At 40.9% G+C, this 26,577-nt stretch overlaps 2 protein-coding genes across 2 annotated transcripts in view; one reads left to right on the top strand and one right to left on the bottom strand.

Annotated features, from left to right (window-relative positions):
• CCNB2 (cyclin B2) overlaps positions 1 to 4,615 on the top strand; it is a 5,003-nt gene extending 388 nt beyond the window's left edge. Inside the window, exons 2-9 of the mRNA XM_014944588.1 lie at positions 556 to 687; positions 768 to 893; positions 1,297 to 1,467; positions 1,617 to 1,775; positions 2,108 to 2,344; positions 3,186 to 3,326; positions 3,903 to 4,013; positions 4,326 to 4,615. Of these exons, the coding sequence (XP_014800074.1) occupies positions 556 to 687; positions 768 to 893; positions 1,297 to 1,467; positions 1,617 to 1,775; positions 2,108 to 2,344; positions 3,186 to 3,326; positions 3,903 to 4,013; positions 4,326 to 4,427 (1,179 nt within the window). The 3' untranslated portion in view covers positions 4,428 to 4,615. The remainder of the gene's footprint in view (positions 1 to 555; positions 688 to 767; positions 894 to 1,296; positions 1,468 to 1,616; positions 1,776 to 2,107; positions 2,345 to 3,185; positions 3,327 to 3,902; positions 4,014 to 4,325) is intronic.
• A 1,447-nt stretch (positions 4,616 to 6,062) lies between these two features.
• MYO1E (myosin IE) overlaps positions 6,063 to 26,577 on the bottom strand; it is a 60,145-nt gene continuing 39,630 nt past the window's right edge. Inside the window, exons 20-28 of the mRNA XM_014944300.1 lie at positions 24,541 to 24,655; positions 23,702 to 23,871; positions 23,097 to 23,242; positions 18,787 to 18,933; positions 17,070 to 17,227; positions 16,025 to 16,117; positions 13,023 to 13,227; positions 7,647 to 7,816; positions 6,063 to 7,154 (exon numbers count right to left, since the gene is read on the bottom strand). Of these exons, the coding sequence (XP_014799786.1) occupies positions 7,078 to 7,154; positions 7,647 to 7,816; positions 13,023 to 13,227; positions 16,025 to 16,117; positions 17,070 to 17,227; positions 18,787 to 18,933; positions 23,097 to 23,242; positions 23,702 to 23,871; positions 24,541 to 24,655 (1,281 nt within the window). The 3' untranslated portion in view covers positions 6,063 to 7,077. The remainder of the gene's footprint in view (positions 7,155 to 7,646; positions 7,817 to 13,022; positions 13,228 to 16,024; positions 16,118 to 17,069; positions 17,228 to 18,786; positions 18,934 to 23,096; positions 23,243 to 23,701; positions 23,872 to 24,540; positions 24,656 to 26,577) is intronic.

The raw sequence follows: 26,577 nt of genomic DNA, 5'->3' as shown, positions 1-26,577 counted from the left end.
GTGGGAGGAAGGGAGAAACCTGGAGCTGCTTAACGGGGAGCTGCAGGAATGGAATACGGGAGCGTCTGTTCTGCGGTGACTGGCTAACGGTTTAAAGTAACTCTGTGAGAAGCTCTCGAGACCCGGTGGTTTCTTTGTGTAACAAAGGACGTTCATTTTTTGTATTCCTAACGTGTCTCTTTTATCTATATGGTATGCGTGTAACAAAGAAATTCCTTTGTTCATCTTTATGGGAATACCGCTGTAGTTATAGAGCGTGTAAATATAATAATAGCTAAGTAGTAGAGAAGCACTCTGGCATTAAAAAGCTGTCGGTGAGGGAGAGCGAGGTGGGGTGCATTGCACAGTCTCGGGACAGTGTGAGAGTACAGGGCTGTCTGAAACCGATACAGAGGAAGCTCTGAGTGTGTGTGAACAGGTAGGAAATAAAAACAGGTTAAGTAATGGATACAGAGGTACACTGGTACAGTGGTGGTATGTGTATAATGGAATTAGGCATCTGAAAATTAACTAAAGTTGGTCTGCGACTCTTAAATTGCCATTTTATTGCTTTAGGTCACTAGAGGGATGGAGAATGCAGGTGTTGAACTTAGAAGCAAAGCCAAACCTCACCTGGCAGCTGGTAAAAGGGCTGCTTTGGAAGAAATTGGAAATAAAGTTACAACAAGAGGAACGCATGCAGCCAAGGTAGAGGAACATTTGAAATTTATCTATAATGAAACTGTGAATTACTAGTTCTGTGCTGATAGTAGTTGTTTTCACTACAGAAAACAGAATGCTCCAAAGCATCCATAAAGCCTACAAAAGGACCTAGTAAGAGGCCAGATCCAATTGCACTGCATAAACCTCCAGCTGCTCTGAAACAAACATTCAAAGAAACCAGTGATCCAAAGGTAGGAATTAATGATACTATTCTGATTCTTAACTTGATTTGCAGCTTAGAGCTCTGACTTCAGAATTGCTTATCTGTAGATGTATCTCACTTCCCTGCTGAAAAAGCAACGCCCTCTCTATTGAGGTTTTGGATTAATGCATGTTGTGCCTAAAGGCTACTGTTAAAGTGGCAGAAATAGCCATTTAGGTACAGGATGAAGTTTCTGCTTTAGCTGGCAATTACTAGATCTTCTGATTCTGTCTGTACGGCACCTTGGTGAAGGCTTGCCACGCTAGAATGTAAGTTTGGTTTCAGCATCTTTCAGCTTAAGAAAAATTGTACTAGTAATTGGAAAACCATGGAAATGAAGCAACACTGCAGCTTAAGCAGTAGATATGTAAGCACTATGATCTGTTCTTCAGGTTCCATCTCCTGTCCCTATGGATATATCTATGCAAGAGAAGGATATGTGCCAAGCATTCTCTGACATGTTGCTCAATAATGTAGAAGACATCGATGCCGAGGACTGGAGGAATCCCCAGCTGTGTAGTGACTACGTGAAAGAGATCTATCTGTATCTGAGGGAGCTTGAGGTATGACATACTGAGCCTCTGCTTCTGCAGTAGTGACTATGCGAAAGAGATCTATCTGTATCTGAGGGAGCTTGAGGCATGACATACTGAGCCTGTGCTTCTGCAGTAGAGTGATAATCTTGTTGCTCACACAGCTCTTTCTCCAACAGTTGCAGCAATCGATCCGCCCGCAATACCTTGACGGGAAGGTGCTCAATGGGTGTATGCGTGCACTTTTGGTCGACTGGCTTGTCCAGGTCCACTCAGGACTTGGACTTATGCAGGAGACACTGTATATGTGTGTTGCAATTCTAGACCGCTTCTTACAAGTAAGTAAGATGTTTTTCAGCTCATGTTTGGGTTAGGAGACTTGCTCAATGACTGTGTTTTTAAAGTTTAGGATTTAGTCTTTCTTTATAAATCTAAGAACCTTCAAAATCTGCTCTTTATTTAAGAGCTCTGTATGATGCAGCGTTAACTCTGAGGCTGTGAACCTCCTTGAGCCTGTTGTTATAGGTACCCTTCTGACTTAAAAGTGGAAGATCGCATTTACATTATAAGAATGAGTACTGTCATGCTGGTATTTTAAACTGATTAATTAGAATCTGTTTATCTAGAATTTGACATTTTGGAGTCTGTTTTTTAAATTCCTATATTGTAGAGTCATCCAGTACCTCGTAAGACCCTTCAGCTGGTGGGTGTAACAGCACTGTTTCTAGCTTCAAAATACGAAGAGTTGATGTGTCCATGTGTAGACGACTTTGTTTACATTACTGACAACGCCTACACCAGTGATGAAGTTAGACAAATGGAGATTATGATTCTTAAAGAGTTAAACTTCAGTATAGGAAGACCTCTTCCGCTTCACTTCTTAAGAAGGGCATCAAAAGCTGGGGAGGTGGGTACTTTTTCCTGATTGTCTAGAACTTTTCTGCACATACAAAGTCTTACCAGGATCGATTCTGGCATTTTTAGCATGCAATCTTAGTTGCTTTCTGCTTACATGCTGGATGGAGAAATGCTTGACTATGGAACTCCACCGTGTGGAGTAACGTGCCAACATCACTGGGGGTGCCAGGAGCCGTTTGTATTCACCAGGGCCTGTGGTCAGGCTTGGTGGCAGTCGTTGTGTTGTTGGAGTACATCAAACACACCTAGAGCCAGAACCCTTGTTTTTAGAGTAATCTCGTTTGCTGATCAGGATATTCCCTAGTAAAAGGGGAGCAGTGTTGCAGTTTTTATATTTTGGGTACAAATATTGTATTATTTAAGAATCAAAAGATAAGCTTTCTCTGACCTGACCGTTTTTTCCCACCTCAGTAATTACACTCGATTGAACCACCTGCACTTACAGTGGACTTCAGTTGTGTCAGCAGAGCACTAGTAACTCTTGAATTACTTCTGACTGCTTTAATAAGCATCTCCTTAAGGCATTTTACACTTCCCCCCCATGCCCCTTATCCCTTGTATCCCTAATTGGGTAGAGCAGTGCCCAATACTGCAGTTTTCTGTTAAAATCCCTCACTTGACTTTGTGTCTAAATTGCGTATGACTGTTCAGCAGAACTGGTTTGGAATTTGGTCATGATTTTGAGATGAGTGCCTGTTAGAGAGTATAGCCCCTAGACCTTAATATTTTGTTGACTATTTTTGTTTTGATTTTAATGAATACTATAAGCAATCCTGAGTTATGATAAGGTGAAGTGAAACTGTGCAGATTAACAAGGTTTCCATCTGCAGGCCGATGTCCGGCAGCACACACTAGCAAAATACCTCATGGAGCTGACACTGATAGACTACGACATGGTTCACTATCGTCCTTCAGAGATTGCAGCTGCTGCGTTATGCTTGTCCCAAAAGATTCTGGGATGCAACAAATGGGTAAGGATTTTAATCAAACTTGTTCTTAGGAGTTTTTTCCTTCTGTTGATTTAATTGAACCATTAAAACAACTACTTTAGAAAATCGCATTTAGGTCATGCTGGTGATCAAATGACAGCTGGACAGCCTGATGCAGAGCTGCAGGTGGAAAAAGGAATATACCACTAAAACCTTACTGTCTTTTTCGATGTGAACACTGTGATATGAAAGGATTTTTCTCTTGAAAGTACCGAGTTACAGAACTGTAAATAAAGTATATTTTCATAATTCTCACAGTACATATAGAATAACAAAACTGTTGACCATGAGTAGTGAATTGTAATTCAAGTAGTGGTTACTCTTGGAGGGGTCGCTTCTTTTATCCTCTGCAGTGTAGAAATGTGGTTCTTGGCCATTGATGTGTCCAGACTTCACTGCACACAGAAGTTCTTCTGGATCTGTCAGCTAAACTGCTGGCACTGCAGCTTCTGGCACTCACAGCGCATGAGGCTTCGGGCATTTGCTTCCTGGAGCGATAGTGCCTCGAGCAGCCATCCCCACTTCACACACCTCACATTTCTTACCGTGTCGCTGCAGGGTACAAAGCAGCAGTACTACACGGGCTACACAGAAGAGAGTCTGGAGACAGCTATGAAACATATGGCCAAGAATGTGGTCAAAATAAATGAGTCGTTAACCAAATACACTGTAAGTATAACTACTTAAATTTTCTTTTCAATGTTGTACAAATACCTTTGCTGTGTGTTGTGGCTCCTTAGGTAAACGTTCTGTATGTTAGAGCATATGGTATTCTAAGCCTGTGAGAGGATGTTACATTAGTAGTAACTTCAAAACATTTTAGGCAAACTGTGCTCTTGCTAGTTTGTAAGCTGATTCACTTCTAACCTTGTTTGTTTGCTTGTTTTCCCAGCAGTCAGGCTAATTAACCCAAAATTATCTGCCTGAACTTCAATACTGTATGTGTGAATCTTTTGTAACGCTGTTCCTCTCCCCTTGCAGGCTGTAAAGAAGAAGTACGCAGCTGGCGAACTACTGAAAATCAGCACAATCCCTCAGCTCAGCAGCAACACCATCAGGGACCTGGCTTTGTCGCTCCTGTGATAACCCTGGGCAGCTGCTGGTTTATGAACTTTGTCTTCATTTGCCTTTTGAGGCAAAACTACTGCTTTTTGTACATAGCATTCCTGCCTTACTACAGACAATTCGGACTCAGTCGGATGGTGAAATTTTAAACTTGATTTGTAATACAACTCTCTACGTAGAAATAAAGGTATTGTGACTCTGAGGCATCCCTAGACATGTCTGCCATCTAATGTCCAAGTAAGACATTTGACTAACTAGATGATTGACACAACTTGCAGTCAGATGTGGATGATTATTCTCAATGGTTGTGGCCAATGAGACTCCAGGCTTTATAGTGGATTATATTGAGTAACTTGTTTTCACTCTTAAGGTAAGAAAGTACAGGCAGACACTTCATCTTTTCATGGTGTACCGTAAAGGATGCTAAATATGTACTTTATTTCAGTGCCTTGTCTCAAAGAAGTATTTGGGGATTTCTCTTTTTGTAGTTTGTTGCCTTCGAGTTTAAGAAGAGAAGCGGCCTGGCTGTAAGAGATCTGAGCCTTGTCTGGGTTTGTTTAGGTGAAGGTGAGACAATGTCTTCTCTGTGTACCTGAACAAAGGGAGCTGAGGCTCAGGGGCTGTAGGTGTGAAACTGTAGGGGTGACCTTTTGAACCAGCCTAAGCTCTTAAAACCTGCTTCACTTGGAGAAATAAAAAAACCCCAAACCCCTAGCTTTTCCCTGCTGTTCCTTTTCCCCCCCTTTTTTTTTTTTTTTTTTTTTTTTTTCCTTTTTTTTCTCCCCTCCTGCCTACCTTCCCTCAGTAAGCCTCTGAACCTGGGAAGATAGTCCAGCCCACCATAAGTAGATTCTTCCTTATCACTTAATATTTTGCTTCCCTTTGTTTCTAATAAACATAGGTATCTGTGTGCTCAAGGAACACTAGCATATAAGTAATGCAGCTTTTCTGCCTCAATACCTCATTTAAGCCCCATTTGTTAAGTCAGGCCTATATGAGTAATGTTAAGTTACAGACCCTTAGGTACTTTCTAAGTTGCACTGATGTCATTACCTCCCTTCTCCCAGTGTCTCCTGGTCAGAAGCGTGCTGGCCCTGATGGAGAAGACAAGAACCCAGTACTACAAAGCTGGCCTAGGCCTCAGTGCCCTCCCTGTAGGAAGGATGTTGCAGCTACTGCGCATTATCTTCTCGAGCAGACGTTTTGCTCCCCCAGGACAAGTAAGCCTAGCAATGCAAACGGAATGCTAAAAAAGGTGCTTGATCCCTTCTGTGTATGTGACTTCCCCCGGACTGAGGCCAGAGTTTCTAGCTTCCAGCAACAACTTCTACAGGCCACCATCTCTTAATGGAGGTGGAGGTTAAGTGTGCCTAAATTAGGCTTAGGCAATGGCTTAGGAGGGGAGTTCAGGATTTTCAGCTGTATCTTAAAGCTTTTGCAACTCCTTAATATCAACATATGCAGGTTTTTAAACTGCTTTTAAGACAAAAAATGTAATGCACAGCACTTCAGCTGGGCAGAGTGAAAATGGTTTAGCTTGGAGCAAAGGAAGGGTATTACTTTAGTTTTTTAGAAATGAGTGCAGTAAAACCCAACAGGTGTTGTGAAGGGATCTGTTTGTGTATGTAACAAACTGCACAGAAAACAGACATGTTCAGCTAACTGCTGCTTGTGGTTTATTTTATGGAGGTTCAGAAGGCAAAGCATGAATGCTGATAACTGTAGGCCAAGCAACAGCCGCTCTGGTGTGGGAGGCCACCGGATTTAAGCAGTAACGCTTTTGCTGTTTGGAAGGAGTAGTGCATATCTGTAAGTACCTGGCATAAAAATTCTAGTAGAACTACTTTATGAATAAGAACAGTGGAATACTACATTATACATTCATACATGTTTCTATCATACTCAGTATTTATATACAGTATATGATCTGTTTCTATAAATGTACAGCTCTGCATAAAGACACTTCTTATAACAGGTAGAGCATTAAAGATAAATCCAACATGGGCCAGCCATATTATAATATAAATCTTGAAGAAGGCAACTCTGTTTAGCATACAGTACGACATGGTTTTCTGCTTTAACTTGTAGTGCCTGTTGGAGTCCCTAAACGCGTCGGCAAACACAAACCAGTTCCGTTACAACTCTGTACAGAATTACTTAAATATACCTAAATATACCATCACAGTAGGTTTTTAGATGGTCATATCCCACATGAGCCTAAATCTTTTTGACATGTAGCAGCATACTTAACATGTTCCCCAGAACGATCTGCATCAGAGGAAATGTGCATTTAACATTATCTTCAGTAGGTAATTACAAAGGTTTCTGATACTCAGCTGAAGGCACTTATTTTAAATACACCTCTTTCGAAGTCCCTGGCCCCAGACTGCAAAGGACCTTTCTGTTTCAGGGAGACGGTAGGTTTGAGCATTCTTACTAGGTGTTAAAACCAGCTTTTAAATATAATAAATAATTGGTCAGCGTGTCCATTGCTGTATGCTTCTGAGACAAAAGATCAAAGTCTGTGCTGTGCATAATTATTTTCCTGCTCATACACAACTCTACTGAAGATACTGCTGAGAATGGCAGCTCTCAGAAGAACTGTCTTGAAGATAAAACATCTTCAACCACTGGTAACTTCGTGCCAGTTCTGTCTGATGATAGTCTTTTATATCTTGGTGACATAATTGTTGGGAAACAGCCCCTGTTTCCCTCGTAGTCTTCCTGTCCACCAGCCAGAAGGATCTGTGACAAAGAAAGCAAAGTCATGAGGTTCTGTAACCCTTTTTATACTTTCTGAGGTAGCCTTGCAAAGCTGTTCCACCCTGTGAAAGCCTTGTGAAGGACTGATGAGAAATGGTTTGGAGAACCTGAGCTTGCTACTCTTTATGGCCTTTTGGAGAGACAGAGAGTTACAACTGCTTTATTACTTTGTGGTTCTTGTGCTGTACCTGTGGTTTAGGGTAATTTTCAGCCAGAGCCTGTGACAGAATTACTCTCTAATTAAATTTACAGATCTGCAGTACCAAGTGACATATCTGTCATTGATCTGTCTCATGCTTTGAAGGTGAACAGGTTTGACTGGTGTGGGTCTCTGCTCCTCGAGCTATCATAGAAATCTGCAAGCCTAATAGGGAAGACAGCAGTGGGATGGCTGACAATGTCATGTCTTCACTTACTTAGGACACTACCTTCAAAATTAATACTTCAGTAACAAAATCTTTGATCTTTACATACCTTCTTTAATTATATCAATCACGTCGTTGGCATTAAAGCTGAGTTCATCTGTGTCCTGAGCATCGTATGCATACAGTGCCCTGCACTGTGGGACCTGAGGCTTAGGTTTGGGCTGTGGTTTAGGCCTTCCTCCGGCTGGTGGGGGTCGGTTTGTTGTCTGCCTGCGAACACTAATGGAAGAAAAAATGTCAATGATGTGCTTCAAAGCTTATGTCTTGTACCCAAGCTTTATCAACCCCTCTCTCCTAACGAACGAATTCTAAACAGTGTCACAGAACAAGGGAAAAAGGATTCTCTTTAAATGTCGTAACAATTAAAAATAGCAAGATGATACTTCCCTGTGAAAGGGATGGAGTTGCCATTTCTTTCCTACTGAAATGGATAACAGGTATTTCACACAGCAGTTGAAATGCACAGGAGAAGACACTTAGTGCTCAGGCTGGAACGTAAACAAATGTGCACATGCAGTTCATGCATATCTTGGCATCTACACAGCTTTGTCTGTCTCTCCCCGTGCCCCAACTTTAGCAGGGATTTAGTTTCCAGTATTAAAAACAAAGTTCTAGCTCACAGGCTTCTACTTTACCATTCTTGTGACTAAGCTGTAAGAGAGACTGCGTCTCTTTTAAGTTGCCTCAGATTCCAGGGCCGTCTACGGACTTGTTCTGTTCTAGTCAACTCTGAAGCAGCAGGGGAGATGCTGCACAGACTCTTTGTCACAGCTGTGACCACTCCAAAGATTAGGAAGGGGAAAGAGGGAAGAAATTCTGCCAGCTCATCAGCTAATAAAGGCTGGAAGAGAGAAGAGGTATTAGATGTCAGGTCAAAATGAATAATAAATAAATGTACTGAATGACTAAAAATGTTGCAGTGATGTGAAGGAGGCTGAACTGTGATCATGTCATGTAATGCCATGAAAATGTTACACTGCTCTTGCAGAAAAGGTTTAATTACTTACGTGGAGTCCTGGACTTCATTTTTGTCAGTATGTCTCTGTCTAGTTCTGAGTTTGTGTAGTGAACTGCACCAGAACATGAGCTTTGAAGTAGGGGTTAAGAACATTTCGGGGTTAGCAGCATTTCAGCTCTAAATTTATTTACTGGGAGGTAGGAGTGTCTCCTGTTCAGCATGTATTGCCTTTGGAACAGCATGTGTGGTGAAACCAAGACCTTGGTATGGAAACAAAAGAATTCCGAGCAAGCCTTAGAAAAGTAGCTCAGCTTTTCTGCAACCCCAGTAAAAACAAGAACATATTAGATGAGATGATTTGCTGGTGAGAGCATGGCGGTTTTGACAAACTCTGGCTTTTATTGGATTGTTGGGGATAGTGAGAAATTAAAGCTGTGTACCACCAGTGCATCCTTCTCAGCAGCTTTGCTACAAATAAACCTAATTCTAACCCTTAAAAATTCTGTCTATGATGGCTGTGGTTTTGAAATACTACATTTACCTCTTTGAGCTCACTCCTTGTGTACAGGGACCACGAGAGCTTTCCCTTTTGAAAAAGAACAGTCACTGAAACCCGCTGCTGAATATAGACAGTCTTATAAATGGCAGTTTTGTATGAGCACTACCTTTGGTCTGTCACTGCTGTAAAGCTCCTCTGGGATGTTTGTTTTTCATAGTGGTGAACGGATTGGAGCAGCTTTAGGTCAGCGATGCTGGGACTGGTACTCAGCAGGGAGAAGGGGCAGAAACCCAGGCACTGGGGGGGCGCTGCCGGCCCCGCTGCTGCTGTGAGACGGGGGCCGTGGCAGCCAGCTCGTGTGGTTTGGGGCTTTTACACACCCCCCGCCCCCAGGAAACTGTTCTCAATCAGCCTCGGAAATGGTTAGTGCTGGCAGGGACAAGAACTGTGCTGTGTTCATGTTATGGCAATGACAAATTGGTCTTCTGACTGTGTGACTGGAATATGCTGTTACTACCATTAACAAAGCATTGAATGTGCTGTGTCAAAACGCTACAATTCCTAGGCTAGCCCAGCACTTTCAGAAATCACACAGGTGTAAATCAAATTCTTACCTACTTGTTTCAATGCTTACTTGAAATTATGCTCATTGGGCTGCACTCTACTCTCAGGGTGGGTACTTCCCACCATTTCTGATCAAAATACTGTTTTACGCTTTAGGAAACACAATCCAGTGAACTTGCGGAGCGTACCAGACACGCAGCAGCTCAGACATTGGAATGTTAAGGTCTAAGAAATTACTTTGCCAGGGCCTTTTTAGATGTTCCCTTACCTTACACAGCAGCATACTTACTGCTACTGCATGTTGCCTACAGCTGTGGGTGCTTTGAAAGGAAAAAAACAAACCACAACAAACCCAAGAGAAGAAACCAAACCAAACAACCCTCGCTCCCCAACATCCTCTTCCCTCCCTCCCTTTTTCCTCAGAAGCATAAGCTCTGTTACTAAGCGCTCTTTTTCCTTACTTGTGGCTTCCTGTAGAGAAGCTGGACTTCCACAAAGTCCGTCCAGAGGGGAGCGATGGATGCCTGTTCCCTGCCTGTTCTGGTGGCACTTAGAGCTGTGGCTGGATGGAGGGGGGGAGTGAATTTCTACCACTCTTGAGCACAGCCAGTCACCAGTGATAACGGGCACACAGTGAAGATGTCATTCTAATACAGTGTGTTTTGTTTGTCTTTTTTTCTTCCTTTGAACTACATTGATCACAATTGCCATTTAAAATGGTAACTAAATACCAGAAGTCTTAATATGTGCAAATCATCCTTGTAAACTCATCAGACTGAAACAGATGGGGTTGTCGGGGTGTACCCATAGCATTAGGAACCGTGGTATGATGCAACTGATCTTTTTAATCCAACGTGAGAGTTTCTATGGTGTTATGTACTTGGTGGCTGCTCTGTTTTGCAGTAATGCATGTGTCAGTCACACGTATCTGATGGAAATTACAATGGCTTTACCCGATGGCTTATGGGGCTTTGTTGTTACAGGGACCGTAGTCTCAAGACAAAGTAGAAGTCTAATATTAGCAAAACAGCTTTAACAGAGGAAGTTGATCTGCAACCAGAAACTCTCACCACTTAAAGGCATGGAAGTCAATAGTTTACAAAGACAGAAATGTGTCTGACAGCGTTAGGATGTGCTGACAGTTTTGAAATTGCTTCTGATTTCTGCCTTATTTGAAGAGCTATCTTAAACGGAAAAAATGCTCTAAATATGCTTTCAATATCTTGTGGCTAAGACTTGGTGCACGGTGGGGAGAAACATCTACCATTAGAACAACTGCAAAGACACCCTGTATGTGCTTAATTTTGCTGGAGGGCTGACCTGCCTCCACTCTGTGTTTGGGAACTGGAAAGCCCCTGAGGTCTCTTTGGATGCTGAAAATCTATCAATTCTGTGAACACTTATGGATTACTTATTTGTTTTCTATGAGGTGTCTAACACTCAATAGAAGCAACATTGTAAGTAATATGCTAAATCAGTGCTGTAGCCTGTTACATCACACACAACAAAGGATGCTTAGGCCAACAGGATTATTCAGTGCAGGACACCTGCTAAGCAGCTTGTCTACTGACTGACAGCTGGGAAGGGTCTGTTGGTATAAAAAGTTGCTCTTGATATGGTTAAAAATAAATATTTTTTGCTGCCTTTAAGAACCTCCATTCTTGTGGATCACTGATAAGGGGACCAAGCCGTTTATCAAATCTCTCAGAATATTCCAGGGCTGTGGGCAAGTATGTTAAGGGACTGCAGAAGGTCAGATGTAAACTTGGTGAAAGTTTGAATTAATCTTGACTTCTCTCAGATTACCCCAAGTGCAAGCTCTTCCATATTTGGCAAATAATTTGCTGTCAGGCCTGACAGCTTGGGTCACAAGTGACAGCTCAGCGTAAAACTATTGTGACTGTTTAAGTATTAGTGAGCAACAACAAAAATCCTTGATGGTGGTATGTCACTGCTGCGTTACTGCTGTGGGCAATGTGTGATAAGGGTGGAAGAATGCAATATAAGAATGGGATCATGGGACACTTTGAAATGCTTGGGCACTTCCTTGGGAAAAATTCTTACTACAGCAGAGTGTCTGGGTTTACTTCAAACTTTTACATCCCCTTCAGGGGATATCTGGTGCTCTGGCTGTTGTGGTAAGTGACGGCTCAGACTCTGCACTGAGTCAGTCAGGGCACTGGCACAACATTAAGCTGAGCGTTGTCTGCCAAGGGGGCGTAACAGGGAGGGAAAGACCGAGGGCATTTGGAGGAAGAGCAGCTGACAATGACACTGAACTATAAGTAACTAAAAACCTGAAAATACAGAGTTCTCAGCAGGAAAAGTCTACGTTTCCTCTTGTTTTTTCCCTCGATATTATTTGGTCAGATAGAAGAATGATGGCTTGTTCAACATGCACAGGACTTTCCTATTTAACAAGGAGGTACTTATCCTGTATGTTTACTTGAAGAGCTGTAGAATGCAGAATTGTGTCCTATCTGCTAATGTAACTCTCCTTGTTGGCACTCAACTTCCCACTATAGTAAAGCTCCACTAATATTCTACAAGAGAGTGGAATATAAGGGGTGAGTTAAAGAAGAAAGTGTTCAGTCATTGAAAAACTTAGAATTTCTAAGGCCTTTAACATTCTGGAGCACTTAAGTCCCATATATATTTGACAGGAGACTTCTGTCTTCATGTTTTCCACAAATCAGAGGTTTTTCCTGTTTCTGAATTTTCAGTCAATATCTGGAGCAGCTGGTTTCAGAGTTAAGAACAATTGCTCTGCTTCCCCCTACTCTGATTTCTTGGTTCCGTCTTTCTGCTTATTCTGGTGATTGTTTTGATGCTTTTGAGTCTTGGCTGTTGGGAAATACCTAATTGCAATGTTGAGACCCACCCACACCCAAATCTCGTAGGATTGTCATAGCAACATGTTCTGGAAGGCTTCAGCTTAGAAGTCCAAATGATGCTGAAATAATCTTGAATATGATACTGCCAAGCCTTCCTCCTAAAAAGTACAAGTCTGGTATCTGAGTTAGGAGTCAAAGCTGAAACAAAAGGACCATTAGCCAGTGTTTCTGGGCATGGCAGCTGCCATAACATACCATCTACTGTTCAGCATCTGTAAACCAGGAGGGAGAGATGGCCTAGTTAAACTCCACCAAGTGTCTTTATATCCTTCAGCAGAAGGTGCCATGCAAATTTAAGATACTAAACTAGAACTGGTTCACCTTCATTCCTAAAGGCCTATGATGGAACATGTGTTTTTAAATCCTATGGGAGATGATGATACCTTTGCGTACAGCACAATCTGATTATCTAGGTACACAATATAAGTTTATCAGTCATGAACAGTTTGAGTGTGTGAAGCTATTTATGAAAATTAACACTTTTTTTCCAGATTTAATGTGAAATCTTACCCAGCTGCTCCTTGGTCAGGTACTTTCAGGAAATCCAAGCTTTCTGGTTGCTGTGAAATCTTGCCTGATCCTCCCGACAGCTGCCGTGGTAAAGTTGGTCGTGTCATACTGGTATACAGGTTTTTCTGACTGGCGCGTTGATTTCCTGGGCCATGGGGAAGTGGTACAAACTCTGGGGAATTGATTACTCCATTTTGCTGCTGACCTAGAAGTAAACAAAGTGTGAACACATCCAGTCTAAACGACAGCTCAAAAAATCTAACCTTTTCCTTGTGTTGTAAGATTCAGCTGTCAGCTAGACTCAGCTACCAAGGAACTGGTAAAGAAAATAACTTTGAAAACTTAACAGTTTGATTTAGACAGAGTTTCAGGTCTGCTGGCGATCTATTTTGGGTTCACACCTTCACAGACTTGTGCTCAAGTTTGAGCCATGTGCCTTGAATGTTACAAGCAAGCAAAAGGATTAGCTCTCACCTGAATTCAACCTTATTAATGGTAGCTGGCATGTAACCACCACACCTCTATTTAAAACACTGCATAAAATTTAATCCAGATAAGGGTTGATCTAAAGCTACCTAGAATTGCTTTTTCTTTTAAAGTACAAAATCCATCCAGCTATGTGAATACTGGGTAGACTGTTTTTTAAGTACTATAAATGTTTGTCTATTTTAAAAAGCAAGGTGGGACTTTCTTGTGGATTTGGATTAAAAAACAAACAAACAAACAAAAAACCAAAAAAAGAAGCCTTGCTGCTACGTTGACAGCTCAAAAGGAGTTTGAATTTTCTAGGTGATGACAAGGGTAAATACCTTTAAATAATTATGCCCCTAACTTGAACTTAAAAGAAACCCACCCGTGTCTGAGCTACTTGCAGGGTCTAAGGAGCTCAGTTCTGTTGCTTTACATTTCTAAAACCCCCACTGAATAAAATGGGAGCTATGCTTATATTAAAAATCAGATCTGTTAATGCTATGGGTGACCCTCTCCTTTTTCCCTTGTGATTACAACTGTTGAAAATTAGCAGAATGAATAGCTGTGCAGAGAGAATTCATAATCAGGATGCTTGGAAAAACCTTACTGCATTCCACAGCTGGTCTTTCCTTCTGATAGTCTCTTGCTAGCGTGGCAGACTTTAGGCTGTCATAAACTCATGTTAAGACTCACTCTGGGACCCAAACTAGTATGGCACATATATTATGGTTATATAAATAAAGCTTTACTTTATTCTGAACATATACATTACAGTCTGTTCAGCTACTGGACCATTAATTTCAAAACAGATGTAAAAATAGCAGAATACATTTTAGATGATCAAGCATGATGGCCCACAGCGTTACTTCCCCACATTGGGAGCACAGGATGGATAGAATTGTTTGTGACTTTCAAGGAAGAATGTGCCCAAATCATGCAATTGCCTCTGACTCTGAAAGAAGTGTTTTGTAACAGCTGTCTTCAATCTTATTTTTCCAGCTATAGTCGGCTACTTTACAAAGGAGTTTGACTTAAAAACCAAACCAACTCCCGAAACACATGATGGTAATTGATTTGAAGTCTGTATGAAAGACTTCTCCTCACCTTTTAAACATGATACCCTAAGGCATAAAGGGTCAATACAGCATTTAACTTCAGTAGTTAGATTTATCCTGCCTGGACACTACAGCATGGTTTCACTGGTCCATAAACATCTAGTTCAACTCCACAGTTGAACACGTGGGAAATGGTGGGTCAATGGAATATTGTTTTCTCCTCAGACTTCACAGCCTAAATTAATTTTTCCTCTCTAGGGCAGAGGTGGAACACCCTGATGACATCAATGCCATGGAGCCCGTTAGCCCCGTGTCTTGCTACACACAGAGGCAGGCTCTAATTAGGGCTCCCTGTTGCTATGGTGAGGAGCTGTCGTAAGCACTGGGGATCTACGGTTACAGAAGGCCATGCTGCACGTATGGGCACCCACTGCTGCTGTGGACTTGAATGCACATCCAGACTACCTGCATGAGGTAAGTTTGGGCATGGTCTGTAAGCACAGGGCTTCTCCAACCAATAGCTATGAAACTGCTGAAAGAGTTTTTGAAAATACCAAACAGACTTTCTTCTCTTTAACTCATCCCGTATGAATACTTACGGTCTGTGTCTGCAGACAGGTTAGCTCCTTTAACTACGCCCATCTCCCACTGTACTACGAGCAGTTCTGGCAGATCATGCAGTCTCAGTTTGACTCATACGGCTATGAGGTTTTACTAGGGTTGGGAATTGTCTAGTTAATTTGGGGACCAAGACAGGTTGCACACCCAGCTTACACCATTAGGATTGTGCTTCTCAATATACAGCAGGTGACTGAAAGAGAACCATTTGTTTTAAAAAAAAAAAAAGTACTCTGGGAGTATAAGTTAAAAAAAACCACTTGGGAACTGTTGGGTCAATGGACTATTGTTCTCCCCTCTGAGTTCACAGGCTAAATTAACCATATCTCTCAAGGGCAGAAGTGAAACACCCTAATGACATCAATCCCGTGCAGAAAAAGCCGTGCTGCTTTACTGGCACAGCTGATACGTCTCAGCATTCAGCATCCACTGAAGTTGTTACCTAGCAGGGCAGGACAACAAGACATAAATTGTATTCTATTGTTTATTGGCGGGGAAAGCAGTTTCACTGCAAAGCATTTTCTACGGCTTGGTCAGTGCGTAGCTTTTACCCTCAAAAGCAATGTGGAGAAGGTTACGGGGTTAGTTTTAGATTCGGTGTCTTACACCAATTGGCTTAACACGCCAGCATCCATGACAATCAGGGTATCTCTGGTGCAATACCAGTTTGATTGTCTGCAGACTCCAACAATACACTTCAGAAAATGCCTACAATGTATGTTTTCCAGTCAGGATCTTTTAAAGAGGCTTTTAAACCTTTTCTATGACTTTTTAATGGGTAAAAATTAGCAGATGACAAGAGTAAAGCAAAAGCCTGAATGTGTAATTTTGTTTTTGCCCCAGGCTAAGGGGACTTACCGGGAGGTGGCGGTGCAGCTCTCATAGGGTAGGTCTGACCCTGAGACCTGTTGGAATACCCTCTGCTTTGGGTAACGTTCCGTCTAGTAGGACCTAAAAGAAACCAGCAACATTTTGTTACCCTTTCACAATTATATTAACTAGGGAAGTCCTTCTGGCTGCCAAAGCCCTACTCTATGTGATCAGAAAGAGTCAATCTTTAGGAATAATGAATCCTACAGTGCTGCCCAGCTTGTGCTAAAGCTCTGGGTGCAACAAGGATGAATTAAGCATAGTCTCCCTTTATGATCGAGTTCAGCCACAGGATATAAAGTAAAGCTGTCCCAATACTACAGTAAATGAGGCCCAAAAGACTGTTAGCTTTATGAACTTAATTATAAACCATGGACAGCTGGCACAGCCGTTCTTTTGACTGTACTGTTTCTGATGAGCAATTAGTATGAAAAAAGGGTAGGAGACATGAAACCTGAGGGGCTGGTGTATTTGCAGCTCAATCTTTGGTTACCTTTACTCATATCACAATCTGTCCAGTCCTGATGAGACCTTTCAGCAGCAGCAAGGCTGTAGGAACTGCAGGAGCTCAGACCAGAGCGAAAGACTCTTCCCCAAAATGCTTGGCTAATTGTGCCATTATACTATGTCACAGGATTAAATCCCCACAATTCTTTTGCCACAGGACAGAATTTCAACAAAGAGCTGTTTAGATGTGGTGTTGGGGGATATGGTGTAGGGGAGAACTTTGTAGAGTAGGGTAGATGGTTGGACTCGATGATGCCAAGGGTCTCTCGTCTCTCCCAACCTAGACGATTCTATGATTCTATGATTTCAGAAATGGTTGGTATATAGTGAAAGCAACAAAATTCCAGCATGACTGTAGAGCAGCAGGAAATTCTGCTGTATTATTACAATCTATACCTTGGATCTTCTTTTAAGTTTTACTGAGAAATAATACAGAACATGCTGAGGGTAGAGGCAAGCACAAAGAGTCAACCGCTCTCTAAATTTCTAAAACGTTCTCTAATTTCTAAAGGAAATTCATACTTACGAGAGTTCTTTGGTAGCCCTGGTCCAATGCTGATCTGCAGCACTTTATTACTTGGCTTGAGAATGGCTATATCTCCCTGGCCTTGCATGAACTGCACTTGTCGAGAACCACTACTGCTCCAGGGCCCCCAGCTCTCCTTTTTCAGCTTCACTTCAAGTCTAATATAAGCACATGAGCACATGAAAAAAAAAACAGAAAGCATTTCTATGTCAATTCAGGACAATATCACTTGGTAGCAGATTAACTTAGAAATAGAAAAATAAAAAGCTTAGACTGAGAATCTGTATTCCCTGAGTGACTTAGCTGACATAAACCACCTAATTAAATATCTTTCTCCTGTTTTTAAAAATGTTCTTTTTAATTGATGTTTTAACTTTCCTGGTAGAGCTACTCAAAGGAAGTTTAAGATGCCCTGAAGAGGATGGAAGAGCGCAATGAGCTTTGAGGAAACATGTGCAAAGGTGTAAGAGATGTGTCTGCCATCAAATATCACTGCCTCCGCAGCAGACTCTACTGGAGCAAGCTAGAGAGGTCTGTTCCTAAACATTCTTCTCTATATACCATTAGATGTATATATATGTATATACATGGGCATGTGTATGCCAATATATGCTTTAGGAGTGGGCCTTTTACATGTTCTGGGAGTAAACATTTTTGTATAGATAAACTTCAGCCTTTCCACACATACATACACATACATACATATTCTTTCCCAGCATTTCCATACTCTCCATCTGCTCTGAACTGTAGTCAGCTATGAGCTAAGGAAGTTATGGTTTGGCTTTGGGCAAGACCCCAAAAGTAGAATACATTACCTCTTATATGAACAAAAAATGTACTCCTGGTACTCTGGATTCCCAGCCTATAGCAGTATACGCTACAGGAACGTTGCACACTTCAATTGTCCTCCTATGCCCTTTCCAAACTAAAATAATAATCTCCTGTTACCTTTTATAATTCTTCCACTTTTCTAATGGAAATAAACATACAAATCCAAGGGCTGCTGAGGCTAATCTGCTTAATGGGTCGGAGTATTAACAAAAGCACGTTTGTTGGGATAGCTTCCAGCGTGTCCTTACAGCTAAAATCCACATCAAACATTCTGTAGTTTTACAGGCTTGTTTCTTAAAAATGGTCCCAGTACCATTTACTTTATGAGGCTCCTTTAGAATGATCCTCTCCCCCTGCAGTCCTCTGTCCCCACAGCAAACGTCAGAATTTCAGATTGTTACATTCTGTCTCCAGAATTGTCTTTCAAACTCTTCATCATGTTTCCACTCCTCTGTCAAGGTTAAGGAGCTGGAAGAGGAGGCTCCCTTCTCCCGACAGGAAGCAGCAGCCTGCACAGGGATGGATGCACGAGCACCGGAATTGTGCTGTGACTGGCTGGGCCTTTGCTGTGGGGACAGAGCCGCTCTCCAGCTCAAAGCTGCAGACCCTTGAGCCTCATGTTCAGAAGAATGGAGGCAGCTCTTCTATCCACACAGACAGGGGAAAGTGACTGATGGCCCAGGTACAATCCTAACTTATTACTCTGATGAGCTAATCAGAAAGTCTGCTCTCCTTACACATAGAGATTTTTACACTGTGCTGCCCTTAGTATTTTAAAACAAAGCATAGTGTCAGGAGCTCAACAATTAGCACTCACTCACTTGCCTTGACAGCAAGAACAATCATTATTTATTCATAAAAGCCCACTGAAGAAAACATAACTCACGTATTGCTAAATTTCAGAGGTAGTTTTCTTTGTGTTTTCTCTTCATATCGTTTTGATAAGAGGCTTAAAAACTCAGTTTTGAAGACCGACTCGAGCAAACTATCATATTCCTGTTCGTGTAGAATGAAAAAGTCATCCTGCATCGTGCTGAAAAGAAATCAGAGCATATACTGTTTGGATTAAAATTTCATCAGCAAATACAGCCAGCATTACAATGACATTTGCAGAGTTAACTTCTAAAAACATAAGAAAGTCCAAGCAATTAGAGAGTCTTGTTTTCTGAGAACAGGCTTGGAGTTTATTTCAGGAGTTGACAGTGGAATATCTGAAACAATCCTTTTTGAGACACAGGAATGGTACTTAGTCCTTTTACAGTAATTACCAGACCTTCCAGAGTCCCCACACTAAAACCAGTTGTGCCGTGTCCTAGCCAGGATTACTGTTGTTCCAGCATGCTTGGAATTTGTTTCTATGTGTATTGTTCTTCCTTCTAACTGCATGTTGACGTGCCTCCTGGCTGGAACTACATTGGTTCTGCATCTCTACAAAGAGGTATAACCAAAGCTTTCCAAATAAAACTGTAAGACCTGAAAATAGAGGCCATGGGTTCAACCATTACTTCCTGGCTTGAGTAGCATATAAGCAACCATAGGATGCGTGGGTTCAGGCTATGATCCCACAGTAGGCTGGTTAGCATCCCACTGGGTGAGCTTATGGAACCAGGTCACTGCATGGGAGCACAATGCTAGCTCAGACACAAGAAAATGGTGGGAGGGTAACAGAGAGGGAGGCGACTGCCCCTTGGGCAGCCCCCCACACTTGTATTGGATTAGAAGGGACAAGAAACCTCCAATTTCATGTGTGATTTCATAACCAGTTTAAATCAAGTTAACATTGTGCCGTCAGAAGAGGCAGCCTTCCTTCTGCTCCTCACCCTTCTCATTCACCGCAGTTCTGTTCCTTGCCTTGTGCTAGAATCCACCCCCTGCCCTTCCCTGCTAGATTAATTTTCTGCTTCCCTTACTTTTTAGTGGCTCATCCATACCCCTGCAGCCACCTGGGTGCTAGCTATGGCAGGAAAAACGTGTGGCTGGGAGAAAAGACAGCACAGGACTTTTGACAGCTGTGCAGAGCTGAGAATTGTTTAACCTTATCACAAAACAATTATCACATCACCAGCATGACACTTCACAAAATGGAGCACAACCAGTAAAGGAAGGAGCATCAGTTAGATATTAAGTATTTCTGGCAGAAAACATGTGGCTCCTTTTCATGGTTGTTCAGTCTGCTGTAGGGAGTCTGAAGCCAAAGCTTCTCTGCTCTTCTTTCAATGTTGTTGGTCAATCTTCTGCTGCCATTATCAATATCAGGAAATACTGTTTTATAATAGCAATTATTTCAATACAATAGATATCACCTACTAAGTGAAAGGGGCACTCTCAGTTTGCATTTCTCTCTGGAGAAATGGGCCTTTCAAATCCTGCTGGATTTAGAATTAACATTCATTAGGAGTTGTCACCATTTTTTCTGAAAAACAGTATATATAACTCAGAAGTGTGAACATCTGCATTGCAGTGGTTAAGGCTGTGGAAAACCAGGCAGGTGAAGGGCAAGCTGAAGTTACACACTAAGAAATCACTAAGAAATGGCTTCTTTCAATGATTTGCATAGCAATACATGACACAAAGGTGCTGATATCTCACCTAAATGTACATATGTATTGCTGCAACATTTCAGAGTAACTCCAAAAGTAAATTAGTTAATTACAGCACATAAGGAACTCGAATAAAAAGCCTCCACCTTCTATCAGAGACAAAATTAGGTCTATTTGCCCTCATCACTGTTTCTCATCCTTATTACCTAGCAATCAACAGCTTTCCACTTTGAGCATGCTCATACCTTTTCCTCCCCCAGCTGGTCTGCCTGATTGCTGACTCTATAAATCTGAAAGGGGGGAGCAGGCCTGGCTTTCTGACCCCTGCTTTTCATCTGGTTACTGAAGGCTATGACTCCTCTACAGACTGTGAGTACCTTTTTACACAGAATTAAAAATAGCTTCTTAGTGCTACTAGAGGTGCTTTTGATTGTCAGGTGTGAAAATACAATTCTTTCCTACTTGAAATGTTAGGTAAAGGATGAGCTGTATTGCTGCCTGTTTTTGTAAAAGTCTACCTACCACCTGTGCACTCCATGATCCTTTTACAAATTCTGAAATCTTTCCCATAGTTTGGAAAAGGGTGTATGAAGCTACAGGCTTACCTAATTAGTACTAAAAGAGCCATAAGAAATCTATAAAACCAGAGGAAGAGCGTGACCTCCTTTCCTATCGCCAAGCAAATCTAGAGTCTCAGCAAAGCTCTGAACAAGGTGTGTAAGAAAAGCCCCAGACCTGCAGTAAATACTCTCCAGTCACTGGTACTATTTCTGCTGATTTGGCAGAGTCTGATTTCACAAAACTGTTAGGATGTCCTGTCACTCCTTATCAGATGAATTATAAAGTTCAGTTATTTATTATTACTAAAAACACAAGAACATTTCCATGAGTATGAGTTGCATTCTCAGTACCCTGAGCAAATTCCAAGTTAGGCATTTGCACTTTAAATTGCAACTCCTTTAGTAATTTAAATTGCTATGTAGTGTTAATTGGTTAATTGCTGTTAATACATATTAATAGTGCTGATTATTCTGCCTTTATTGTGTAGAAGTGTATTGATACAAGCTTACATGCATATATTGCACATAGATTTCTTGAGAGATAATGTTTAGATAGCAGTGCAAAAGTCCAGTTATCCTCTCTCCCCCTTCCATTTAAAATATTTCATTTTTGTATGGATTTAGCTAAAATTTAATATTGCATGAAAAATAGTACAAATAAGACCTGAAATTCATAAAACTCTGAGGCTGCAATACACAATAGAGCTAAATTCATTCTGGATAAGCTCATGAAGAATGTTATTGCAATTACTTTCTTCCAGTGCAGATGTTTTGAGATTCACCTCAAAACCAGTCAGAAATCAATTATCTTAGGGGTGTAGAAAATTTAAACTTATAGGGACTGGAGTTTTGAAAATACATGAGAGAATACAAGCTAGACATAATACAATTCTTGCTTTAAGCTGATGCCTGAAAAAACTGTTTTGGGGGTTTTTGTTGTTTTGGTTTTTTTTTCCTCCCAAAATTACATAGTAGGTAATACATGTACTAAATAAAGGTTTCACTCTAGTTTTCTAAATTGAAGTCTGACAAATGTAATATTTAGCTAACTCTTGTCACTGAGACAAGATTGTTTCAGATTTGAGAGAAGCAGTGCCTCTTACAGCAGGTAGAGCCTTGTGTTACCACTAAGCTGCTTCCATAAAGAGTTGAGAGTTCCCTTGATTAAGACCCATTTTGAGCTTGGGCCATTCTAACATGCAAACAAGAAACAGCCCTACTGCCCCCATATGTGTGGTTTTTTTGTTTTGGAAGAATATCTGGACAGTTTGATAGCTTGTGATTCTGAATCTACTTTTAGCATATACAAAACACAAGGTTTTTTACAACAAAATAAAATCAATAAACTAAGTTCAAAACAATATTGGGCATAATGTTACATACATATTCCCTCTGAGCTAGGCCCATTTGGTTTTGCTTTGGAAGGCTCTGTAGAACTGTTATTTACGTGTGAGAGGAGTGTAACAGCTTTCACCACCTTGGCAGGGAGCTGTAGTCTTAGCTGACTGGCTGTGATTCTGCCTTTGGAATGCACTGGCCCAGTTCAAGAGGCTGTTGCAATCTGTGGCACAGCACACAGGCCAAACTGGGCCAGCTCTGTGTGGACAGGTCAGATATCTACTGCAATCTGGGACTGGTAGCATTCTGTCACCAGAAGTGATGTGAAATCCAACTAGAAATAAAGGTTTTAGAAGTTCACCAGAGAGTAGAATACCCCTTTAGGAAGCAGTGGACATGTACAAGGTGTACTTCTGTAAATAAGAATTATTTCTGGGATACAAGCTTGAGCCAAAACTTACTAGAACCTGCATGGTAATTATATGCTTTGCAGAATACATCTTGGGGACACACCAGATAGGTGAGAGTCAGTGTGAGTGACACATTTTAACAACTAGTCAGAAAATGTTTGTGTGTTGGCTATAAACGTAAACATCTATTGCTACAACACACTTAGTAGGGTTGGGAGTGAAAATAAGGCTTCAGCTTTGTTTACAAAATTCAATTAATACAGCTTAAGAAATTCAGCCTTCATCAACCAAATTATTTTCCCCTACACAAATTTCTCTGTCAGTGGAAAGATACTGAAAGGTACTGACCTTAGAGAAACGGAAAGAATTCTCTCCACTTCCATCCTTCGCTTTAAGACTTCCTTCACTTGGCCTTTCTCTGGACCCTGCTTTATCTTCTCACGCCCAATGAGGTAAATGCACTTTGGAGTGAGGACAAGATCTCGCTTCACGCTCTGAAACACAAAATGGTTTGAAAATACATAGCTATGCGGAGATCAGTGCAGTAATGTTGTTATGCTGTTCCAAATATATATAATGTATTATGATTTGGGGAAATACTGTCTTTGGTTCAAGTAAAAAAAAACCAAACACTGATGTGATTAATCACACGACCTCCAAGTCAGATTGCACAGGTCAAGAAAGTAGCTTTGTTCCCCATTTCCTAAGTAATGTAGCTTTCTCCTGAGCAAATCCCATAAAGCCTTCATCCTGGGACAACAGGTTTGACAATGGCAGTGCTCCAGTCACAAGGGTGTAACTGTGTCCCTGTGTGTCTTTAGGTCAAAGACACTTTCTCCAAGCTGCTATCCTAGACAGAGGCTAACAGGGTGGGGTTTCTGTTAAAGGATAGTTAAGACATCTGTAACTCCCTGGTAGAACTAATCATTACTGGACGTTGCTCTTAAACCTACCTTAAACCGTCTGTCATATTTAGTTACAGTGTCTGCAAAATCAATCTTCTCCCGTTTGCCCACAAACTGGCGTAGTTCTGGATGGTCCTCCATGCCTATGTAATCTCCCACAAAATTTCTGTTAATGCTGTTCCGTCGTCTCTCTTTCTTGTTCAGCAATAGATCTGATGCTTAAATACCAAAAATAAACATTAATTAGTAGTATTTACTGAATTTTCTAAATGCATGATCTGAAAGCCAACTGTTTCAAGCAGAACTTTTTGGGAAGAAGTGATGACCAAATTGTTTCTAATATGCAAAAAAATAGTAACGCGCTGCTACCAGTCCTTTATAAGGATCTGTGTGATTATTAAATCCATTCCTAACGAAATGCACTGATGGCAAGCTCAGCAGCTCTGATGAATCGGGAGCACTTCTGGAAGTAAGGGATTTCCCACTCATATCTGAAAATTAGCTCTTCCAAGTCCAGAATGTTGTTTATTCACATAACCCAGGTCATACATGCAACCAAGTATTACAGTCCTTGGATTGATGTGTCATCTACAGACCATCTAGGTCCTATACAGCTGTAGGAAGTTTTTCCTTTTTCACTTCCCTTGGAACATCCCTGGTCTCTGTCCTGCTCAGTCTGGCTTTGTTTTGAGAGCAAAACACTGGGTAGGCCATACATGCAGAGCAGCCAACCTCATCAGTGGTACCTTAGGGGTCCAACAACTTGTAATCATTCCTAGACAGTCAACTGCAATTTAATGGCTTGCTCTAGTGAGGGAGATATTTCCTTCATCTGTCTGTTCCTGGAACCATGTGTGAAATATTTGTCTTCAGAAGTTCTGACCTACCTTCTTCTCTCATCTGTACATATTTTTTCCTGGCCACATACTTCCTCCATGCCTTCTGGATGGCCCTGGCATATCCATCATACTTCCTCTCTCTCATCTCTTCTAACAAAAATAGCTGTAAAAAGAGACAGTAGGGTGGGTCAAACATCTTACATGACAAGTTCAAGAAAAACCCGTATTTTACTTTCAACAACTTTCCGGTGTGTTTCACTGGAGATCCAAGCTGATGCCTCTACCCCAACTACACGATCTGAGACCAGAATCATACAGTACTGTTTGCTGGAAGAAATCTCTGATGCTTGAGTGGTTCTGGCTCTTAGCAGTCTACCCATTAATCTTAATACCCAGTGATGCAGAAGGATGAATATAGATTCTCCCTGAAATATTCTACCGGTGCAACTCAGGGTTCTCCACTGGACATCCACCTGGCCTGCATCTTTACATGCTCCAAAATCCACATTTCTCTTGACAGAATGCTACCATGCCTACAGGCATCTGTGCAACGTGCAACATAATGTGCTGTATTCACATGCAACTTTCTTCCCTGTCTGAATTTCATACCCTCGTGTCCATTGGCTCAGTTCTTTCCCAGCAGTGAAGTTTGTCAGCTGGCTGCAGGACTTACAACTATGATCCTGTATTTCAGTATGACATAGTAAGATTTTTGAGTCTAAAATGTTGTCAGAATTCAAGAGGAAATTATCATTTTTCAAAACAGAAATGGACAGTGCATCCACTTTTTTGAGAATTTCCTAGGTCCCAGGTAAATTTAATGCATTAGAACAACTTTATGATTATTGTAGGATACAGCATAGTTCACTATAGCCTTTTACATACTTCAAGTCTTCAGGTTTAGTTAAATGTTTTCTTGTCTCATCAAAAGCACAAGCTAACAATTACAATACTAAATCAGTCCACTGACGTGATTGTTGCTTATTATTTCCCTCTACTATGTGTGAAATATTCATAAGGACTTCTAGCTTTCAAAAGAGATAAAATTAGTAAAAATAGGTATATCAAGAAGCAAACCTGGTCTTCAGGATCTTTTTTTTAATTTGCTGCCCTAAACCATGCAAATCTAGAAAAATACTGTTGTTCATATTGATCTTAAAAATGAAACTTGATCTAGTGCAAACCATTTCCACAGAACCTCACTTGCTCTTGTATGGAGTTATTTATTCAGGTGTTTGATGGAAATGTAAATAATGAACCCTCCTTTCTGCCACCCATAAAACCTTATTTCACAGTTGGCAACTCTCCATCTACAGCAAACTTGTTAAAAAATAATAATCTCTTCACAAACACCCAAGCACTAGATAGGGTTTCAGCTACAGGCATGAGTGCTCCCAATGAAGAAACTTCCTCAGCTTTAGCAAGAGCAAGATCAAACTGTTGTGCAATTCAGGTTATAGTAACAATATTCATGTTTTCTCTCGTCAACATTCACCATTTATTTCTTTAACAATAACGCTAATTGCAAAACCTTCATGCAAAATAATTATCACCTGCAGTTGAAAGTCACAATTAAGGAAACTCAATGAAAACACTGGAGTTAAAATATGTTTCATAAGTATAGAAAAAAAAACCCCTGCATAAATTCTTTCCTAAAATATATATTATAAAACTTCCCCTCACAGTTAACCACAACAGGTGCGCTCTCCTTGATAGAAAGAAAAAATTTTATTTATCATCTAAAAGATTATTTTTCTCAAAGGTAATATAAAACCCTAGCCAATACTTCAGTAACATAAGATGAAAGAGGATTGTCTTTCATACTAAAAGATACACATTAAGCTTTAGAATATTCAGCGGATAGAAAGCTTTTCACCTTAGAATGAAAAAGGCCCAGACTATTTTTAGTACTTTTAAAATATGGATTTCATGGCTTTTAAAAAAATATTTTTTTAAAAAAAATGTATACAGTAATTGAAAGCATTACTTTAAATTAAAATCAAAATGCAACCCAGAAATGTTTTACTATTTCCAATTAACTGCCAATCAGTAAAACTCACAGACATGCCATTAAATGGCACGTAC

The sequence above is a fragment of the Calidris pugnax genome, unplaced genomic scaffold, assembly GCF_001431845.1.
Source record: "Calidris pugnax isolate Ruff unplaced genomic scaffold, ASM143184v1 scaffold70, whole genome shotgun sequence".
Classification (NCBI taxonomy): domain Eukaryota; kingdom Metazoa; phylum Chordata; class Aves; order Charadriiformes; family Scolopacidae; genus Calidris; species Calidris pugnax.
Note: the sequence above shows the minus strand (reverse complement) of the source record. Positions and strands in the feature narration are given on the sequence as shown.